This window comes from Pelobates fuscus, chromosome 3 (assembly GCF_036172605.1).
Source record: "Pelobates fuscus isolate aPelFus1 chromosome 3, aPelFus1.pri, whole genome shotgun sequence".
NCBI classification, from domain to species: domain Eukaryota; kingdom Metazoa; phylum Chordata; class Amphibia; order Anura; family Pelobatidae; genus Pelobates; species Pelobates fuscus.
Genome location: NC_086319.1, coordinates 311483200 through 311501468, shown reverse-complemented (window position 1 = coordinate 311501468; position 18269 = coordinate 311483200). Strand labels below are relative to the sequence as shown.

General features: G+C 42.4%; 1 protein-coding gene across 2 annotated transcripts in view; it reads left to right on the top strand.

Moving 5' to 3' along the window:
• The window catches only part of KLHL25 (kelch like family member 25), a 58599-nt gene that overhangs the window by 19032 nt on the left and 21298 nt on the right, over nt 1–18269 (top strand). Inside the window, exons 2-3 of one of the 2 annotated variants that reach the window (XM_063445629.1) lie at nt 11643–13452; nt 13537–13607. In XM_063445629.1, coding sequence (XP_063301699.1) covers nt 11657–13426 — 1770 coding nt within the window. In that variant the 5' untranslated portion in view covers nt 11643–11656 and the 3' untranslated portion in view covers nt 13427–13452; nt 13537–13607. Of the gene's footprint in view, nt 1–11642; nt 13453–13536; nt 13608–18269 lie in introns of those variants that run through there. The other variant, XM_063445628.1, reaches the window with a different exon arrangement.

Genomic DNA, 18269 nt, shown 5'->3' with positions numbered 1-18269 from the left:
GGTAAGTGGGAAAGCCACCCAATTGCAGATAGCAATTTCCTGTCTAGTAAGAGCTCAAGTAAGAGCAAGGGATTTTGTTTGTTTTTTTTATTTAAAGCACCTGTTTTCTTATTGAATAAAGAAAAAGGAAAATCGAGCTGACTGTGTCCTGGACTTTATATACCCTAGAAGGTGGTGGTTACTGCAAGATCTGTGACAGCCCTACCTGTAAAAGAGGTGGTTTGTTACATAATATATATATATATATATATATATATATATGTATATATATATATATTATTGAAAGTATTCTGTTTATTTTCTGCACTGACATCTACTACAGAACAGAGGGTGTATTTATGTGTGTGTGTGGGTGTGTATGTATATATATATATATATATACTTTTTATATTGTTTAGGACAACTGGAACACGGAGAATATATTGTATGTGCTTTATGTACACTATTGTATATTTCTTGTTTCCTTTGTGGTGGGTTTCACGTAATTAATTCTACAGTGTATGCTAGCTGCAATTTTGCCTCAGAGCCACTTGTATTACACACCAATATTGTATGCACTGTAGGAGTTATGATGTCATTAGTACACTGGTGACTTTTCCTGATAAGGGGGCAAAACCTTATGCAACAGTTTGCCACTTGCCTGGGTCCTGCTAAGAACAACATCTGAAATGATGGGGGCTGAGCTGCATTTATCTTCTGCAGTAATAAAAACCGATATAAATTCTAACAAAACATGATTGCCATACTGGAACAGTGGGTGAAGAGTTCCCTGCCCAAACAAATTTACAATTTACGTGTTCTTTTAACGATCCACTCTTATTCTACTCTAGTAGCAAACAACTAAAGTGAAATCACACATTGACTAATTTTTGCTATACATAGTACAAATCAAGAATCTCACGTCCCCTGGAATTTTTTTTTTAATTTATAGGTTTGTGGTAACTAGCAGCAAAATCCCTGCTCAGCCATATTTTATATCTACAAATTATCAAAGTAACAGAAGGTTTCCTTGAAGCCTGAAACTAATTTGATCTGTTCATGCAAATGTATGGTGTGGGGGCTGTGAGATGCACAGATGTATACTTAATATGTGTTCAGTGTTGGGGGCACCGAGCATTTGGTTGTATGGGTACAAATGTTAATAACAGTCAATCCTGGCCCCATTACTTGATCTCATTATTTGTGCAATCTATAATTGGGGAGAGCATATGAAATATTAATTACTGTCTTAGTTGCTTATTTACTGTCTTAGTTGCTTATCTGTTTAAATAACCCTGCAAGTATGCAATTTATTTACTTAAAAAAATATAATACTAACACATCCCTTAACAATTCATATCAAGAGTATTATATTTCTAAAAGAAAACTATACACTGGTAGTTATCTCTGTTTTAAATCAATGATGAGTAAGTTTAAAGGAACTAACATTGGAGAATGATGCGCATGCATGGCGAGTGCCACAAGCACATTCAAATTCATAGGGAGGCATTGAACTCTATGCTTTCATAGGAACGGAGTTTCACATGGTTATTGTTGAGGGAGCGCCTATAGTCACTGTCAGGAAAACTACTACTGGAGCTAAACCCTGCAATGTTGAAACCTTACAGTTTCTATAAAAAGACAATGTTTTTTGCATTGCTATGTTAAAACTAGAGAGCCACTGCACCCAGATCACTGTACCTCAAAGTAATTTACTTAATCAACTGTTGTGCATGTTCTAAATAAAAAGGTGTTTATCACTAGTTTTGCTGCTAACATTGCAGTTATCTATCAATCCCCTCCCCTCTTTCTTGACCGCTTTGCTGCTTGGCTTCCTTACTTCCTCTCCTCTAATAGTCCATTCCTAATTCTTGGGGACTTCAACATTCCCATTGACCTACCCTTGTCTTTGGTAACCTCAAAACTGCTTTCAATAACCTCCTCCCTTGGGCTCTCGTAGTGGACTAAGTCCCCCACCCATGTAACGGGCAATACCCTTAATCTTTTTTTTATCTCATGAATGTACAATCTCTAATCTCCATTTCTGCAACACTCCATTTCCTCTCTCAGATCACCACATCTTATCCATTGCTCTCAATAGGCCCCTACCGTATCATCCTCAACCTAACTCCCTTCAACTAAGAAGACATCTGAATTATATTGACCTCCAGCAACTGTCAGCTAATATTGATTCCCAACTTCTATCCATCCCTACTTTCTCCTGTCCCTCACTGGCAATCTCCTCATATAACACTACCCTCACCTCTGCCCTGGACGCTGCAGCCCCGCTCCAAACATGCCCCCAACCATGGCACACTAAAACAACACGCTACCTGCAGAGATGTTCCCGTTCTGCTGAACGCTGTTGGAGGAAGTCACACACCCAGTCTGACTTCCTCCACTCCAAATTCATGTTGCGTTCATACTGCATAGCCCTTGCCCTTGCCAAACAGCCACACTTTTCCTCCCTCATTCGCTCATGCTCCCCGCAATCCCAGGCCTCTTTTTTTTTTTTTAATTTAAATATACACCTTTTACTCCCTTCTTTGCCCTGCTGTATCCACCCCCCAAACTAACCTTACAGCCAATAGCTTTGAATGCTACTTTACCGGCAAGATTGAACAGCTAAGGAAAGAATTCTCACCACTTTGCCCCTCTCTTTCTCAACCACACCTAGGTCATGCCTTTCCTACCCTTCAGACTTTCCGCGGTTATGCCCCTTCTCAGTCTCTCCACTCTGCCCATGACCTTCTCCTGTTTGCTACTCACACCCACACAGCCAACTCACGCTTGCAGGACTTCTTGCAGGTGGTTCCTTTCCTTTGGAATAGCCTGCCTATGACCATCAAGCTCTCAATTAGTCTTCAATCATTTAAAAAGTGCCTCAAAACCCATAAAGGACAACACTCTATTTTCTCCTCCAGCTCTGCTTCACTCCACTTTGTTTGATTGCTATCTCCTGTCCTGTTGGGTTTTACGCCCCACCACCTATAGACTGTAAGCTTGTTTGAGCAGGGCCCTCATCAACCTATTGTTCCTGTAAGTTTTTGTCATTGTCTCATTTATTGTTAAATTTCTCCCTTTGATAATATTGTAAAGCGCTACGGAATATGCTGGCGTTATATAAATACCAGTGATAGTAATAATAACTGCTAGCAACAATCCCAAAAAGCATACAAGAATGAACGGTCAATCTAGTCCACTGTCCTGCAGGTTTAATAGGTATCCAGAGTGAACATTATGTGATACCTGTGCAGAATGCAGGACAATGGACTCCATTGACCCTTTCTATTTGTATTCTTTTTGGGGTGCTGCTGCTTCTTTCTATTATATTTATTTTCTTCCTTTGCTTTTCCTGAGCCATCATCGGTTGTGTTTCATGGACGAGAAAATATTAAAACATTTAAAGGACAACTGTCACCAGAAATAGATATATTTTTTTCAATTTTTTATTATAAGACTCCTTGCAGCATGTAATGGAAAACATAAGGCATTAGGCTCACGGTGCCTAGTGAGATATCAGCTATACCTCACTGACTAGCAAGGTTGAAACGATTGTCTGGGATTGCTATCTCTCATGCAGAGAGAGCCAACCTGTATTTTGGATCTGTTCTGTTCTTTTAGGTAGAATCAGTATTTTTGTAATGGCACAAGACAATCTAAAACCAGCTTGAGATCTGAGTGGGGACCCACCACAGGGCAAGCTATTTGAGCTGTTGTCCGTTCACAGTATGCTCTTGCACGCTATATTTAATTTCATTTTTTTTTTAAATGAAGTATATGTTTATATACCTAAACATCTGGCCCCTACTTTCGCTAAACACTAGATCCTTTTGCCATATTCATACACCTTTGGTCGCAATCCGACAGTTAGGCTCATCATCAGCCATCGCCCTGTGTGGTCTGCCTGGTCCAAATTCTGACCGCATTGGCAATTCTCATATTTACTAAAGTCAAATGCGATCGGAATTAGTTCGACCCACCCGGTTCCATAATGTTGATTCGAATGAGGAAACCACAGTTTTTTTGTGAACCAATATACAGTACGGGAATTGCCTTTAACTTGCTATTTGCAAATAAATAATAATTTATCATTATAACAATATGCCTGCTGACAGTGCTAGCAGCTAGAGGGCAAATAGTAAAAAAAAAAAAAAAAAAAAAGCCAATGAGAGGGGAATTGTGTGGCAGCTGGCCGCTTATTAGCCAGCATCCACGTGGAAAAAAATAAGTTTCATATTGCTACAATGGAGGTATTTTACCTCCATCTGCCATGTGGAAGGTAGGTTCTTGTCTACTACACATTAAAACTAGTGACTGATCAGCCACTGCTGCCAATCCGCTGGATGGAGCCTGAGAAATAACGAGGGACATAGTCACCACCCCATCTTATAACCATAATAAGAGGGGGAGACAGTGTGTGTGTGTGTCCCCGTGCCGGCTGTTGGGGGCCTTAATTAATTACAAATAAGTGTTCATACTCCTAAAATAAATTACCCACCTACCCCCCTCATCTTAATAATATTGAGGGGGCCCCCAAAAAATCTAAAACCTGTAAAATATAAATAAATAAATATGATTAGACTTATTAGGGCTCCCACCTGACAACGATCGTCTGGGGTTGCTGTGTCTCTCGTGAAGAGGGACTAAAACGGGGACCCACCGAAGGGCAGGCGATTTCAGTTGCTGTTCGTTCTCAGAATACTCTTGCGACCTGTTTTTTGCTCTCCCACCCGACAGACATGGGTGCCAGAAAAGGGGACACTAGGTGCCATACCCTTAACCATAGGCGTGTGCAGTCTATTGCATTAGGGTGTGCACCCTAAAGCACAAACACGCCGCGTGTATATGTATATGTGTATATATAATATACACATACATACACTGCTGTGTGTGAGGGTGCTGTTAGTGTGATGTGTTTGCTCTTAAGAACAGTCCCCTAGTAGCTCGCTGTTGTGGTTGTGTTTATATTCCCCATTTAACTTGCCTCACTAAAATTTGATTTGAATACAAGAGGTTTTTTTGTGTGTGTGTGTGTGTGTGTATTTTCTATTGTGTGCATGTTTAATCGTGTTCATCTAATTGCCACCAATGTATTGCTCATTTTGTCTGTGATCAGCACTTTGAAGCTCACTTGTAATGTCAGAGAAAGACATACACTTTATCATTACACAAGGGACTTAGCATCACATTGATTTACCCCACTCAGTTGTGACTCATACGATTACATGTTTCCTGACTTCTACCGACTAAGCATTATTTCTGAGGTTTACTTTAATTTATACCTAGTTTGTCTATGACTTCACTACACAAATACCATTGTGGTAATGAAAGTCCCATCATTTTTATTTCCCTCGAGGGACAGCATGAAATATATTATAAAGTGCCATTATGAAGAAAAATAAATTCTCATGGGCAGCTAATAATGCAATAATTTTTATATAGAATGTCTTGTTAATAAATAAGATATCTAATTTTAAAAGATAACATCTTTTTATCTCCTTTCATTTTCATTCATTTTTTCCCCACAGTTTATATGTGCCATTATGTCATGGTATTGCTTCACAAGCTGCTGTAAATGTAGTTGTTTCATATGTTCTTTTTCCTTTCAGATTAGAGGCAGTGCTTATACCACACGGATATCCAATCTGGAGGGAAAAAACAGGCAGGCAAATCTCCAAACATTTTAATCCCTCCCCTAATTACCTCCTTTCCCATAAGTAGCAGCTCCTCCTGATCATCCCCAGTTCTTTGCCTGCCTTCGGCAGGGGAGGTTAGACAGGAGGTTCTCCAGGAAGTAGGTGAGAAGGGCTGAGGCTCTGGAGGCTCTGCTTCCTTGATGTCCGGTAAGTAGCGTTCAACACGCCGGCCGGCGTGGTCACTCAAAATTTATGTTGCCGTCTTTTGCCGTGCCAGGTGCCGGTATGACGAAGGACGCAGGCGTGCGTCGGCTGGGAGGTCCTGTCGGTGGAACGCACACACAGGTTGCGTTGCGTTCCACCAGGGAGTCGCAGAGCGCTATGCACATGCGCAATGCGAACCTGGATTCAGGCGCCAAATTCGAACTGGACGTTTTCGTTTGGTTACAGGACTTATAGGAGCATGTACCAGCAGCAACCTCTGTTTGCCAGGAGCTCTCAGAACGGTTGTGAAGTGTGTTTCTCACCTGCCCTCCAACACACTCTCAGGCCATTTAAGGTAAGACTGTTAAGTTTTCATTTTAAATGGTTCTTAGCCTGAATCCGTAAGGAGAAAATTTTGATTATTTTCCCCTTTCTTGTTTTCTTGTTTTCCCAGTATGTCTAATCCGGAAAGTATGGATAAAGTTGCTGAGAAGGGGAAATGTGCATCTAAAACCAAGCATTTAATGTGCTCTGTGTGTAGCCAACCTATGCCTGATGGTTGTAAAAAGAAACTTTGCTCAGTGTGTTCAAAAGAAGCTTCAGAGGAAGCAAAGAGAACAGAAATGTCCACTTTTCTCAGCTGGTTGCAGCAAAGTATGCAGCAAACATTTGTGGATATGCAGTCAGCTGCATTACATTCAGTCCAGGCTTCTGTTGCCCAGGATTCTCAGATGGTAAAGCATGCTAAGAAAAGACTGAGATCTTGGGAAACTTCTGATACTAGTTCGGGAACTAGTGGTTCTGAGTATGAAGATAATTCAGGCAGTGATTCCTCAGATGAGGAATTTGCCTTCCCAGATGAAGCCATTGGGAAATTGATTAAAGAAGTGCAGTGCATCTTTGATTTTGGGGAAACAGGGAAAAAGTCCAAAGTGTTTCCTTTTCACCCACAGACTAAGGAATTGATTTTGAAAGAATGGAAGTTCCCTAGTCACAAGCCGTTTATGTCTAAGCATTTTAAAACTCTTTTTTCCATAGAATCAGAGCAAGACTGTAAGCTGGATACGGTCCCTGTAGTGGACGTCCCTATAGCTCAAATAGGTAAAAAGACTACTTTACCAATTGGAGATTCAAGCGGGCTCAAGGATGTCATGGATAAACGCATGGACTCCTCTTTAAAGAAGTTGTTCATCTCTTCTGCAGCCCAAGCTAAAGCCTTGATTACGGGGTCATCCGTTGCCAAGGCCCAAAAACTTTGGTTGGAAGAACTAGAAAAGGTATATACGGGAGAAGCTAAGGAAGACCCGTTAAAGCTATTAAAAAATATCAAGATGGCGTCTGATTTTTTAGTGGATGCCTCTACAGAAAGCCTGAAATTGTCGGCCAAGAATATAGGTATCTCAACAGTCGCCAGGAGAGCGCTTTGGCTTAGAAATTGGTCTGCAGATGCGGCATCTAAAAATTCTCTGTGTGAACTATCTTTTGAACCAGGAAGACTTTTCGGTTCTAAGCTGGATGAGCTGTTGAAACAGATGAAGGAAGGAAGGAAAGCTTTACCAGTATCATATTGGAAGCAGTCTAGAAACCGTCACGCAGAGACACGTCCTTCATTCAGAAGTTCCTTTCGTAGAAACTATTTCAGGGGTCAACAGCAAAGAGCCTTTGATTATAGGAAGAAGGAAAGGTTTACTGCCAAGAGAAATAAAAAATTATGACGCCAGGCCGGTGGGTGGAAGGTTGAGTCACTTCCTAGAGCATTGGAAAGAGACGACATCAGATCGCTGGGTCCTTACAGTGATAGAGCACGGATACGCTCTAGAATTATCACAATCCCCTATAAACATGTTTCTATGTTCCAGGGTTCAGTCTCTAGATATGGAACTCTCTCTGATGCGAGAAGTGTCGACTCTGTTACTAAAAAGAGTGGTGGAAGAAGTTCCTATAAAGGAAAGACATCAAGGCACCTATTCAAGACTTTTCTTGGTGCCAAAACCGGATGGTTCGTTCAGACCTATTCTAGATCTAAAAGCCGTAAACAAGCGGATTATCAAAAAGAAATTCCTCATGGAATCAGTAAAATCAGCGGCTCTGCTTATTCACCCAAAGAGTTGGTTTGCGTCCCTGGATTTGAAAGATGCCTATCTTCATGTACCCATAGCGGAATCCAGCAAAAGTTTTCTACGGTTTGCGGTGTGCTGCCAATCGGTAACCAAACATTACCAATTCAGAGCACTGCCTTTCGGCCTCTCATCAGCGCCCAGAGTATTCACAAAGCTTCTAGTAGTCGTTTCAGCTTTTCTAAGAGGTATGGGCATCGCTGTCATTCCATATTTGGACGACTGGCTGTTGATTGCAGAGTCCCAGGTTCAACTACAGTTAGATCTGGGGACAGCCATCAAATCGCTGGAAAAGCATGGCTGGCTAATAAATTTCAACAAATCAGAACTAGTGCCAGTTCAAAGGATCCAGTTCTTGGGTCTAATTTTGGATTCTATCGCAATGAAGTTATTTCTGCCAGAAGAAAAGAAACTAAAGATCAAGCGGTTAATCCGGAATCTCAGAGTAAAAAGTGTGTTTTCAATCAGAGAAGCCATGTGCTTGCTGGGTCTATTTACAGCCTCAATTCCGGCAGTCGGTTGGGCAAAAGCCAGAATGAGACCTCTACAAAGAAACATTCTGCTAGTCTGGAATCGACAGGAACTCGGCCTAGATGGGCTGATGAGGTTCAACAATCTAACTTTGAAAAGTCTGCAGTGGTGGACATCTTCTCGATTCCTCCACGAGGGTCTGTCATTCCGGATGAAGTCCTTCACTATCATAACAACAGACGCCTCTGCGCTGGGCTGGGGGGCCCATCTGGGAGACATAAAGAAGCCTGGCAAGAGAAGGATATGAGAAGTTCCTCGAACTTCAGGGAATTAAAGGCCGTATGGATGGCACTCTCGGCGTTTCAGTTTCTCATCAAAAATCGACATATTCAAATTCGTTCAGACAATCGTACGACAGTGGCATCTTTGAACAAACAGGGAGGTACGAGATCAACAAGATTAGAAAGCCTGTGTTCAATGATCATGCTGTGGGCAGAAGTGCACCTTATGTCCATCTCTGCAGTTCACATTTTAGGAAAATTCAATGTGGTGGCAGATGCCCCGAGCAGGCATCATTTGAAACAAGCAGATTGGTCCCTGTCATGCAGAACTTTCAATTTCATCACAGACCGCTTCTGTGTTCCAGAGATAGACCTGATGGCATCCAGAATGAACAGGAAGACAAGACGATTTGCGTCCCTAAATCCAGCAGACAGGCCGGATTTCATAGATGCCCTGTCAGTTCCATGGAAGTTCAACCTGGCTTATATCTTTCCGCCAGTAGTGCTTATTCCCAGAATACTTAAAAAAGTAAGGCTGGAAAATGTAAGAATTATCCTAATCCTTCCATGGTGGCCGAGAAGAAGTTGGTTCTCGGTTCTCCTGAACTTTCCGGGGGCCACCTTTTGGAAGTTGCCGCTTTCAGGAGAAATTCTAGAGGACGCCATGGTGCCTCTTCCGACCCTTCGGAAGTTCCAGTTGACGGCTTGGTTTCTGAATTCCAGATTTTAGAGAGCAAAGGTCTGGATCCTGAAGTGATAAAGATCCTGTTGGCAACTAACAAGGAATCGACGTCTAAGATCTACACTAGAATTTGGAAGATATTTTGTCAGTGGTGTTGTAGGTTTAAGGTCAACCCGGTTTCCGCGTCCATTCAGAAGATCCTAAGTTTCCTTCAGATGGGATTTGCAAAAGGCCTTAAACCTGCATCGTTGAAATTACAAGTTTCTGCTATCAGTTTCTTCTCCCTCAGATGCCTGGCCTCAAATGTTCTGATTTCTAGGTTCTTCAGAGCTCTGACTCGTTTGGTGCCCTATGTTAGGGAAACCTGTCCTCCCTGGGATCTAAACTTAGTCCTTTCCGCGCTTTGTGAGCCGCCCTTTGAACCATTGGAGGAAGCTTCCCTAAAGCTCATTTCATTGAAAACTGTTTTTTTGGTGGCTATTACATCTGCTAAAAGAGTATGTGAGATCCAAGCTCTTCGGGCAAATTTTCCTTTTTTAGTTTTTCATCAGGACAAGGTGGTTCTAAAGCTCGATCCTTCATTCAGCCCGAAAGTTTTTTCTGTTTCAAATGTTAACCAGGAAGTGGTCTTACCAACTTTTTGTCAGAATCCATCTAATGCCTTGGAAAGCAAATTTCACTGCCTAGACGTAAAGAGATGTCTTTTGCAATATCTAAAAGCGACAGAATCCTTCAGGAAGGATAACAGTCTTTTTGTATTATTCAAGGGCACAAGGAAAGGCATGAAAGTTTCGAAGAGTTCTCTGGCTAGATGGCTGAAGGATTGTATTCAGTTGGCGTATTCCAAGAATGGCATGGATCATGCAGGCCCTTTAAAGGCCCATTCTACTAGAGCTGTTTCAACGTCCTGGGCTCTGCGAGCAGCTGCTTCTCCTTCGCAGATTTGTTCAGCGGCTACGTGGTCCTCTTTCCATACTTTCTCAAGACACTACAAATTGGACATACTGGCCTCGGAGGATGCAGCTTTTGGGCGCAAGGTGCTTCAAGCAGTAGTGAAATGAACCCGCCCTCTGGATCTGCTTTATTATATCCCTGTGGTATAAGCACTGCCTCTAATCTGAAAGGAAAAACATAAATTTTACTTACCGAAAATTTCTTTTTCCTGAAGATTAGAGGCAGTGCTACAATTCCCGCCCCTTTTTTTCTAATAAACTAAGTAATTTTGCAGCTATTTGGCTTATGTATTGTCTGGGGATGATCAGGAGGAGCTGCTACTTATGGGAAAGGAGGTAATTAGGGGAGGGATTAAAATGTTTGGAGATTTGCCTGCCTGTTTTTTCCCTCCAGATTGGATATCCCTGTGGTATAAGCACTGCCTCTAATCTTCAGGAAAAAGAAATTTTCGGTAAGTAAAATTTATGTTTTTTTTTATTTATTTTGTATCCTTTCACACCAAACACAAACCCTTATCTGAAAATAAACAAAAGTAAAAGTTGATTAGCCTATTTATAATAAAGGGGCACTTCAAAAAGTGATGGCTAGAAGCTCCTACTAGGAGCTTCTGTTAGCTTTCCAGAGATAATCATGGTGGTACAGGTATAGTTAAAGGGATGATATAGTCAACAGAGCAACTTCAACTTAATGTAGTTGTTCTGGTGAGTATAATCATTCCCTTCAGGCATTTTCATGCAAACACTGCCTTTTCAAAGAAAAGGCAGTGTATACATTGCCATCTAGGGATACCTTCTGTGGCCACTCCTCAGATGGCCACTGGAGGTGCTTCCTGAGGCAGTGCTGCAAAGTAGGTATCACTGCTGTTCAGCATCTCCACGCTCTCCATGGAGACACTGAATTTTCAATTTGATTGGCCAAAATGGTGTTTGGCCCCGCCTCCTTGCTGATTGGTTTCATCTCAGCCCTGGAGGCAGGGCCAGCCGCGGCGACACCGGGGCAGCGAAGGAGAAAAGGTTTACATAACCCCTATTTACGCCACAAAGAGGGGGGCTCGACATCTAAAAATGTATGCCAGCACTATAGTGTTAGACATGTTTTCTATACTTAACACGATTGTGTTCCTTTAACATAATATAGGCATTTGGCTATCTGCATTAATTGACGTCATACTTTAATGGCACTTTAACTTTAATCTGCAAGTAATATGTCTGTGAATAGAGGTTTTATTTATTCGTTAATTTTAATGTGTTTAAGAATTAAAGATAAATTATGCTAATAAACATTTTTCATTTTTTTTCTTCTTATTCTATACCAGGTTCAGGTGTCATCATGTCTGTCATTGTTCATGAGAATCGTAAATCCCGTGCTAGCACTGGCTCTATGAATGTCTCTTTATACCATAAACTCTCTCATCCAGATTGCGTTTTAAATCATCTCAATAACATGCGCAAGCAACTTCTCTTCACCGATGTGACTTTATGGGCTGGAAATCGGTCCTTCTCATGTCACCGTGTGGTGCTGGCCGCCTGTAGTCACTACTTCGAGGCCATGTTTAGCAATGGATTAAAAGAGAGCCTGGATAATGCTGTGAACTTTCACGATAGTCTCCATCCTGAGGTACTGGAACTTTTAATAGATTTTGCCTATTCTTCAAAAATTCTCATAAATGAGGAAAACGCTGAATCCCTTTTAGAGGCCGGGGACATGCTTCAGTTTCATGATATACGTGATGCGGCTGCAGAATTTTTAGAGAAAAACCTCTACCCTTCGAATTGTTTGGCAATGATGCTGCTCTCAGATGCTCACCAATGTCGTCGCTTATACGAACTCTCTTTCCGAATGTGCTTGGTCAACTTTGAAACCGTGCACGATACCGAAGACTTTTACAATATCTCGAAAGATATGTTGCTCAGTTTGCTTTCCAGTGATGAGTTAGAGATCGAAGATGAGCAGATTGTCTTCAAAGCCTTGCTTCAATGGGTAAAATACGACTTGGACAGAAGGAAAGTCTATTTTCCTGAATTATTAAATAATGTCCGACTGGCTTTACTCCCTTCTGAATCACTCAAGGAAGCCATAACTGGTGAAGATTTAGTAATGTCTGATGAAAGGAGCAAGATTATTATGGATGAGGCTGTGCGTTGCAAGAGAAAAATACTTCAGAACGATGGAGTAGTAACTAGCCCATGTGCTAAACCTCGGAAAGCCGGTCACACCTTGTTGATCTTGGGTGGGCAGACTTTTATGTGTGATAAGATCTACCAAGTTGATCACAAGGCCAAGGAGATCATTCCTAAAGCTGACCTTCCAAGTCCAAGAAAAGAATTTAGTGCTTGTGCAATTGGCTGTAAGGTATACGTAACTGGTGGAAGAGGATCTGAGAACGGAGTATCTAAAGATGTCTGGGTTTACGATACGGTCCACGAAGAATGGTCAAAGGCAGCCCCGATGCTCATTGCTAGGTTTGGGCACGGCTCAGCAGAATTGGAAAATTGCTTGTATGTAGTTGGTGGACATACTGCAGTTGCTGGTATTTTCCCTGCTTCTCCCTCAGTTTCATTAAAGCAAGTGGAAAAGTATGATCCTTTAGCTAATAAATGGACAATGATGGCACCATTAAGGGACGGTGTAAGCAATGCAGCTGTGGTTAGTGCCAAACTAAAGCTTTTTGTATTTGGTGGTACAAGCATACATAGAGATCGTGTGTCTAAAGTGCAGTGCTACGACCCAGCTGAAAACAGGTGGACTATAAAAGCAGAGTGCCCGCAACCATGGCGCTATACTGCTGCGGCAGTACTTGGGAGTCAGATCTTTATTATGGGTGGTGACACTGAATTCACAGCTGCTTCTGCTTATCGGTTTGACTGTGAAACAAACCAGTGGACAAGAATAGGGGATATGACCGCAAAACGTATGTCATGCCACGCTTTGGCATCGGGTAATAAACTGTATGTGGTTGGCGGGTATTTCGGGACACAAAGATGTAAAACATTAGACTGTTATGATCCAATCTCCGATTCATGGAATAGTATCACAACTGTGCCCTATTCGCTAATACCTACTGCTTTTGTTAGCACCTGGAAACACTTGCCAACATGAGACTTGTTTCATGAATCACAAAAAAGGTAAAGAGATATCTATATAGTTTTCATGTATATGGGGAAAAAAAAACATAATTTCCCTTCAATTACCCGATTCTCTCTTCACAGGGTCCTGAATGAGGGATACATTCTCTCTGTAGTGCGTCCTTGTTGTGTGATTATTACAGACAAAAAAAAAATACTTGAATGCCAGTGCATTGGTAAAACAAACCATAAAAATAGCACATATATTTCCTTAAAAAACATGCCATACTTTTCGAGGTTCAAACTGCAACAAGCACATATTACTATGTCCATTTTCATAGTAATTGTGATAGTGTAGCAGGAAAAATGAAAACCAAGCACAAGCAATATTAAAGTGATGTTATGGCAAGTTAAAGGGTTATGCCAAGCACCATGACCACTTCAGTGATTTGACGTGGTCATGGTGCTTGTAGTCTGTATTTGTAGTGTTTCGGTTTGTTTTAAATCCGGATTTATCGAGTAGATAATCACAAATCATACAACAACAATGGCAAAATACGCAAATACAGGAAAGCCACATAAGCAATTGACCGTAAATAAAAAAGTAATAATGTCATAGACCTAATCCATCTTCAGGAGCGGCTTAGATAATCCCAGGGAACAGGTGTAGTTTTGCTTAGCATAACTCCACCTAGCTCTTGTCATTTTGTGCCAAGACAGTGGCGTACACACAACCCATGGGGCCCCGGTGCGAAAACTGATCCTTGGGCCCCTTCCCCCCCCCTCCCGCTTACTCTGCGTGGGCTGGGGCCGCAACACATGGCAGGGCTGCGACCGCGGTATGTACGCCAGTGCATGCAGATACACATACACTTAAAGGACCACTACAGACACCCAGATCACACCATCTCAATGAAGTGGTCTGGGTGCCAGGTCCCTCTAGATTTAACCCTGCAGCTGAAAACATATCAGTTTCAGAGAAACTGCCATGTTTCACTGAGGGTTAATCCAGCCGCTAGTGGCTGTCTCATTGACAGCCGCTAGAGGAGCTTCCACGATTCTCACTGTTAAAATCACAGTGAGAAGACGCTGAACGTCCATAGGAAAGCATTGAGTAATGCTTTCCTACGGGCGGTTTGAATGTGCGCGTGGCTCTTGCCATGCATTCGGAGCTGAGAGGCGGATCGGGACGGAGAGATCCCCAGCGCCAAGGGAGTCTGGCGCTGGAGAAAGGTAAGTGCTTAAGACAGACACACACTCTGTGACACATACACACTCACTAACAGACGCACACAAACTAACACACTCAGTAACAGACACACACTCTAACACTAACACACAGGCGAAGAGGCTGGCCACAGTGGGTACATACTGGTTCCCCCCCTCCCGCTTACTCTGCGCGGGCTGGAGCCGCAACACATGGCAGGGCTGCGACCGCGGTATGTACGCCAGTGCATGCAGATACACATATACTTAAAGGACCACTATAGGCACTCAGATCACTTCAGCTCAATGAAGTGGTCTGGGTACCAGATCCCTCTAGTTTTAACCCTGCAGCTGAAAACATAGTTTCAGAGAAACTTAGGGTTAATCCAGCCTCTAGTGGCTGTCTCACTGACAGCCACTAGAAGCCGATTCCGCGAGAAGATGCTGACGTCCATAGGAAAGCATTGATTAATGCTTTCCTATGGACGGTTTGAATTCGCGCATGGCTCTTGCCACGCATGCACATTCGGAGCTGAGAGGCGGATCGGAGCGGAAGGAGCCTGGCGCTGGAGAAAGGTAAGTGCTGAAGAAAGGTAAGTGCTGAAGGGGTTTTAACCACACACACTCTCACAAACAGACGCATACACACTCCTTGACAGACATACACACATACACACTCACAAAACATACACTCTCACTGACAAACTCACTAACAGACACAAACTGACACACACACACACTGACACTCACTAACAGACACAGTAACAGACACACAGTAACACAGACACACAGTAACACAGACACACACTCAATAACAGACACACATACACACACACACTCACATTTAAAAAAAAAAATGGAATCCCCCACCTTTGGGAGTGCTGAGGGGATTCCAGCTTTACCTGGGGTCCAGTGGGCGGCCGGTCACTACAGGCGGCGAGGGAGCACTGATCCTCCTGTTCAGCTCCCTCGCGCGTCGATTGCTGATGCCGGAGCCATGTCATATTGCGGCTCCGGGATCACTGCGGTGCACGCGAGGGAGCTGGGCAGAGAGAGCTCAGAGGGAGAATGCTCCCTCGCGCGCCCACCCACCAAGCCTCAGGGGGCCCTAAGGTGACCAGCTCCTGGGCCCCACAGGAGAAGAGGCTGGCAAAATGTGGCCGCACTGGCGTTCATACCTGGGTCCGCAGTATGTCCAGCAGTGTTGTTGCTTGAGCAGTACATAGTAAGCAAGTCACCACCGAGGTCTGGTATGCCTTAAAGGAGAGAGTGTGATATAATAACATGGCAGCAAGCGCAAAGGTGGACTCTCACCATATGTGTAACATGCTGCATCTCCAGCATAGGTCAGGTATTCGCAGGCGGCATATGAAAATAAAAAACTTAATAATAAAAAAAATTTAAATCAATTAGCTATTGTGTTGCAAAATAATATCAAAAATGACTCAACACCTTTTTAATAAGGTATGCACATTTTTTTTAAATTTTTTTTTTATTTACATTTTTGGGGTTTTCGTTATTGATCTGTCCAAATATAATTTAGCCTGTAACTGATTTAACAGAAGCTATAAACACTACAGAGTTTTGCTCTCAGCCAATGAACTAAGCCCTGCACTGCCAGGTTTGGCTCAGACAGAGAGCTTTAGTCGGTAGTGGAAACGATGACCTTTATCTGCTGGATCACAAGAAAGAAGTGACTCCTTACCATGGAGCTTGCCAGTGCAGTCTAGGCACTATAACTACTTCTATGCACAAAGAATTGGGCAACTTTGGTTGATTAAGCACGTTTGGTAAAGGCTGCTCTCTGCATGACTCGGGAAACTTTGGAAATATGCTTGTGACAGATAATTCATGCAAATTTCACATTTTATTGAGGTAGATGAATGCGGTTGCTTTTGAATTAAAAAATAATGCAAAACAAAAATTGTTCACTCTCCTACAGGATGTAAATACTGCTATTAGTGTGTTAATCAGAACTACACAAAATAATGCTAAAATGATTTGGGAATATGCCGTGCTGTTCTAATTCTCACCTTCCTTTCTTAGCTGGGTACGTCTTCCTATCCTGACAACTGAAACTAATAAAGCCGTAGACTTTATAAAAGTCTTTCTTATATATCTGAACATTTTAATTAGGTCTGCATAGCTTTGTTTCATCATTTCTAATTTAATTTTAAAGTAATCTTCTGGATTGGAGATATGTTATTACAGTATCTTATTCTCTGTGTCTATTCTATTGTAACAAGGGAAAGGAACCTCAAAATCATGAACACACTGCACAGATTGTGAGTTTTATTAATCGAAAGGGTCTGCCAAAAACACAGGAGGGAGAGAACTGATTATATAAAGAGAAACGATCTTGCCATTAACCCAATTAACTGAATCTGAAATAAAGCACACATATGATGTGTAGGAATAGTGCAAAAATTAGCTGATGCAGAACTTCCCACCCCCTCCCCCCTTTAGAAGCTGAACATAATTGAGCGATGCTTTGATGTGCGCTAGTCATGATATTCTGCAGTGTCTTGGGCTACTTTTAATCAGTTGGCAAACTCACAATGGCTTCCATTCCTTTATAACCGAACCCGATAAAAATCAGAACTTCTACTAGGAGCATTGTAATAATAGATCTAATTAAAATAGCTGAAAGTGAATTCCACCTTTGCATATGTAACTTAAATACTGTAATTTATTGAGCTTTTATTGCATATTATATTACACAGCCTGCAATCATAAAGTAAATCAGATTAGTCTGCATCACACAGAAGAACAGTTAAGAGCTGTACTAAACCTCTTCTATAAAAATATATGTGGATAGAAAATTAATAAAGGCTGTTATGGGCCACAGAAAAGAGGCTAAATAAAATAATAGCCCCCACTGTGCTTTTGGTGGAGGCACAGCACTATATATGTGTTAACGTGTTAATTAGGAAAATGATGATGAAAATGAATAGCTAAAAATAAGATGAAATATTATCTGAACCACTGGGGGAATATGTAAATTCAAAATTCCAAACTGGTGAGGATAACAAATGAGCACTACAGTATTTTGCAATAAGTGGGTGAGATGGTACTTGTCAGCCGTGCCCGCTTGCAGCATATTGGGTCCCCATGGAGTTTAAATCTAGACTGCCCTGTGGTCTCTTTTTTGGGGGGACTTTGTAGCGGTACTTACCCTCTCCAGGGGCCGGCCGGGGTCCAGCCAACGATAAGATCAGTCGGGCGGGCAGTGACCGCGAGAAGCAGTCACGTGTCCCGCCCGACACTAAGAGCGCGCCGCGCGTCTCGGGCGCGCTCTTAAAGGGACAGTGGGAGACTAAATTAGAATCAGTCTCCCATTGGCCCCTGTCATGCCACGTTCCCCATACACTCACGTTTTGGGGGCGTGGATATGACAGGGGCCAATCAAAGTGAACATTAGGGTATTTATACTCACCTGTTTCCTTTGCTCCTTGCCCTATCGTGGTTTCTGTCCAGTTCCCTTTAGTGCTTGTATCGTTCAGTTGGTTTTTTGGTGCTTGACCTTGGCTTTGTTCCTGACTCCGCTCTCTCTTTATCCTTGCTTGCTTATCCGCTGTTTTGTCCTCTGTGTACCAGTCCTCGGCTTGTTCTACGTTACGCTGTTTCTCAGTTCCCTTGACCTCGGCTTGTTCTAGACTCTGTCTTTCTTA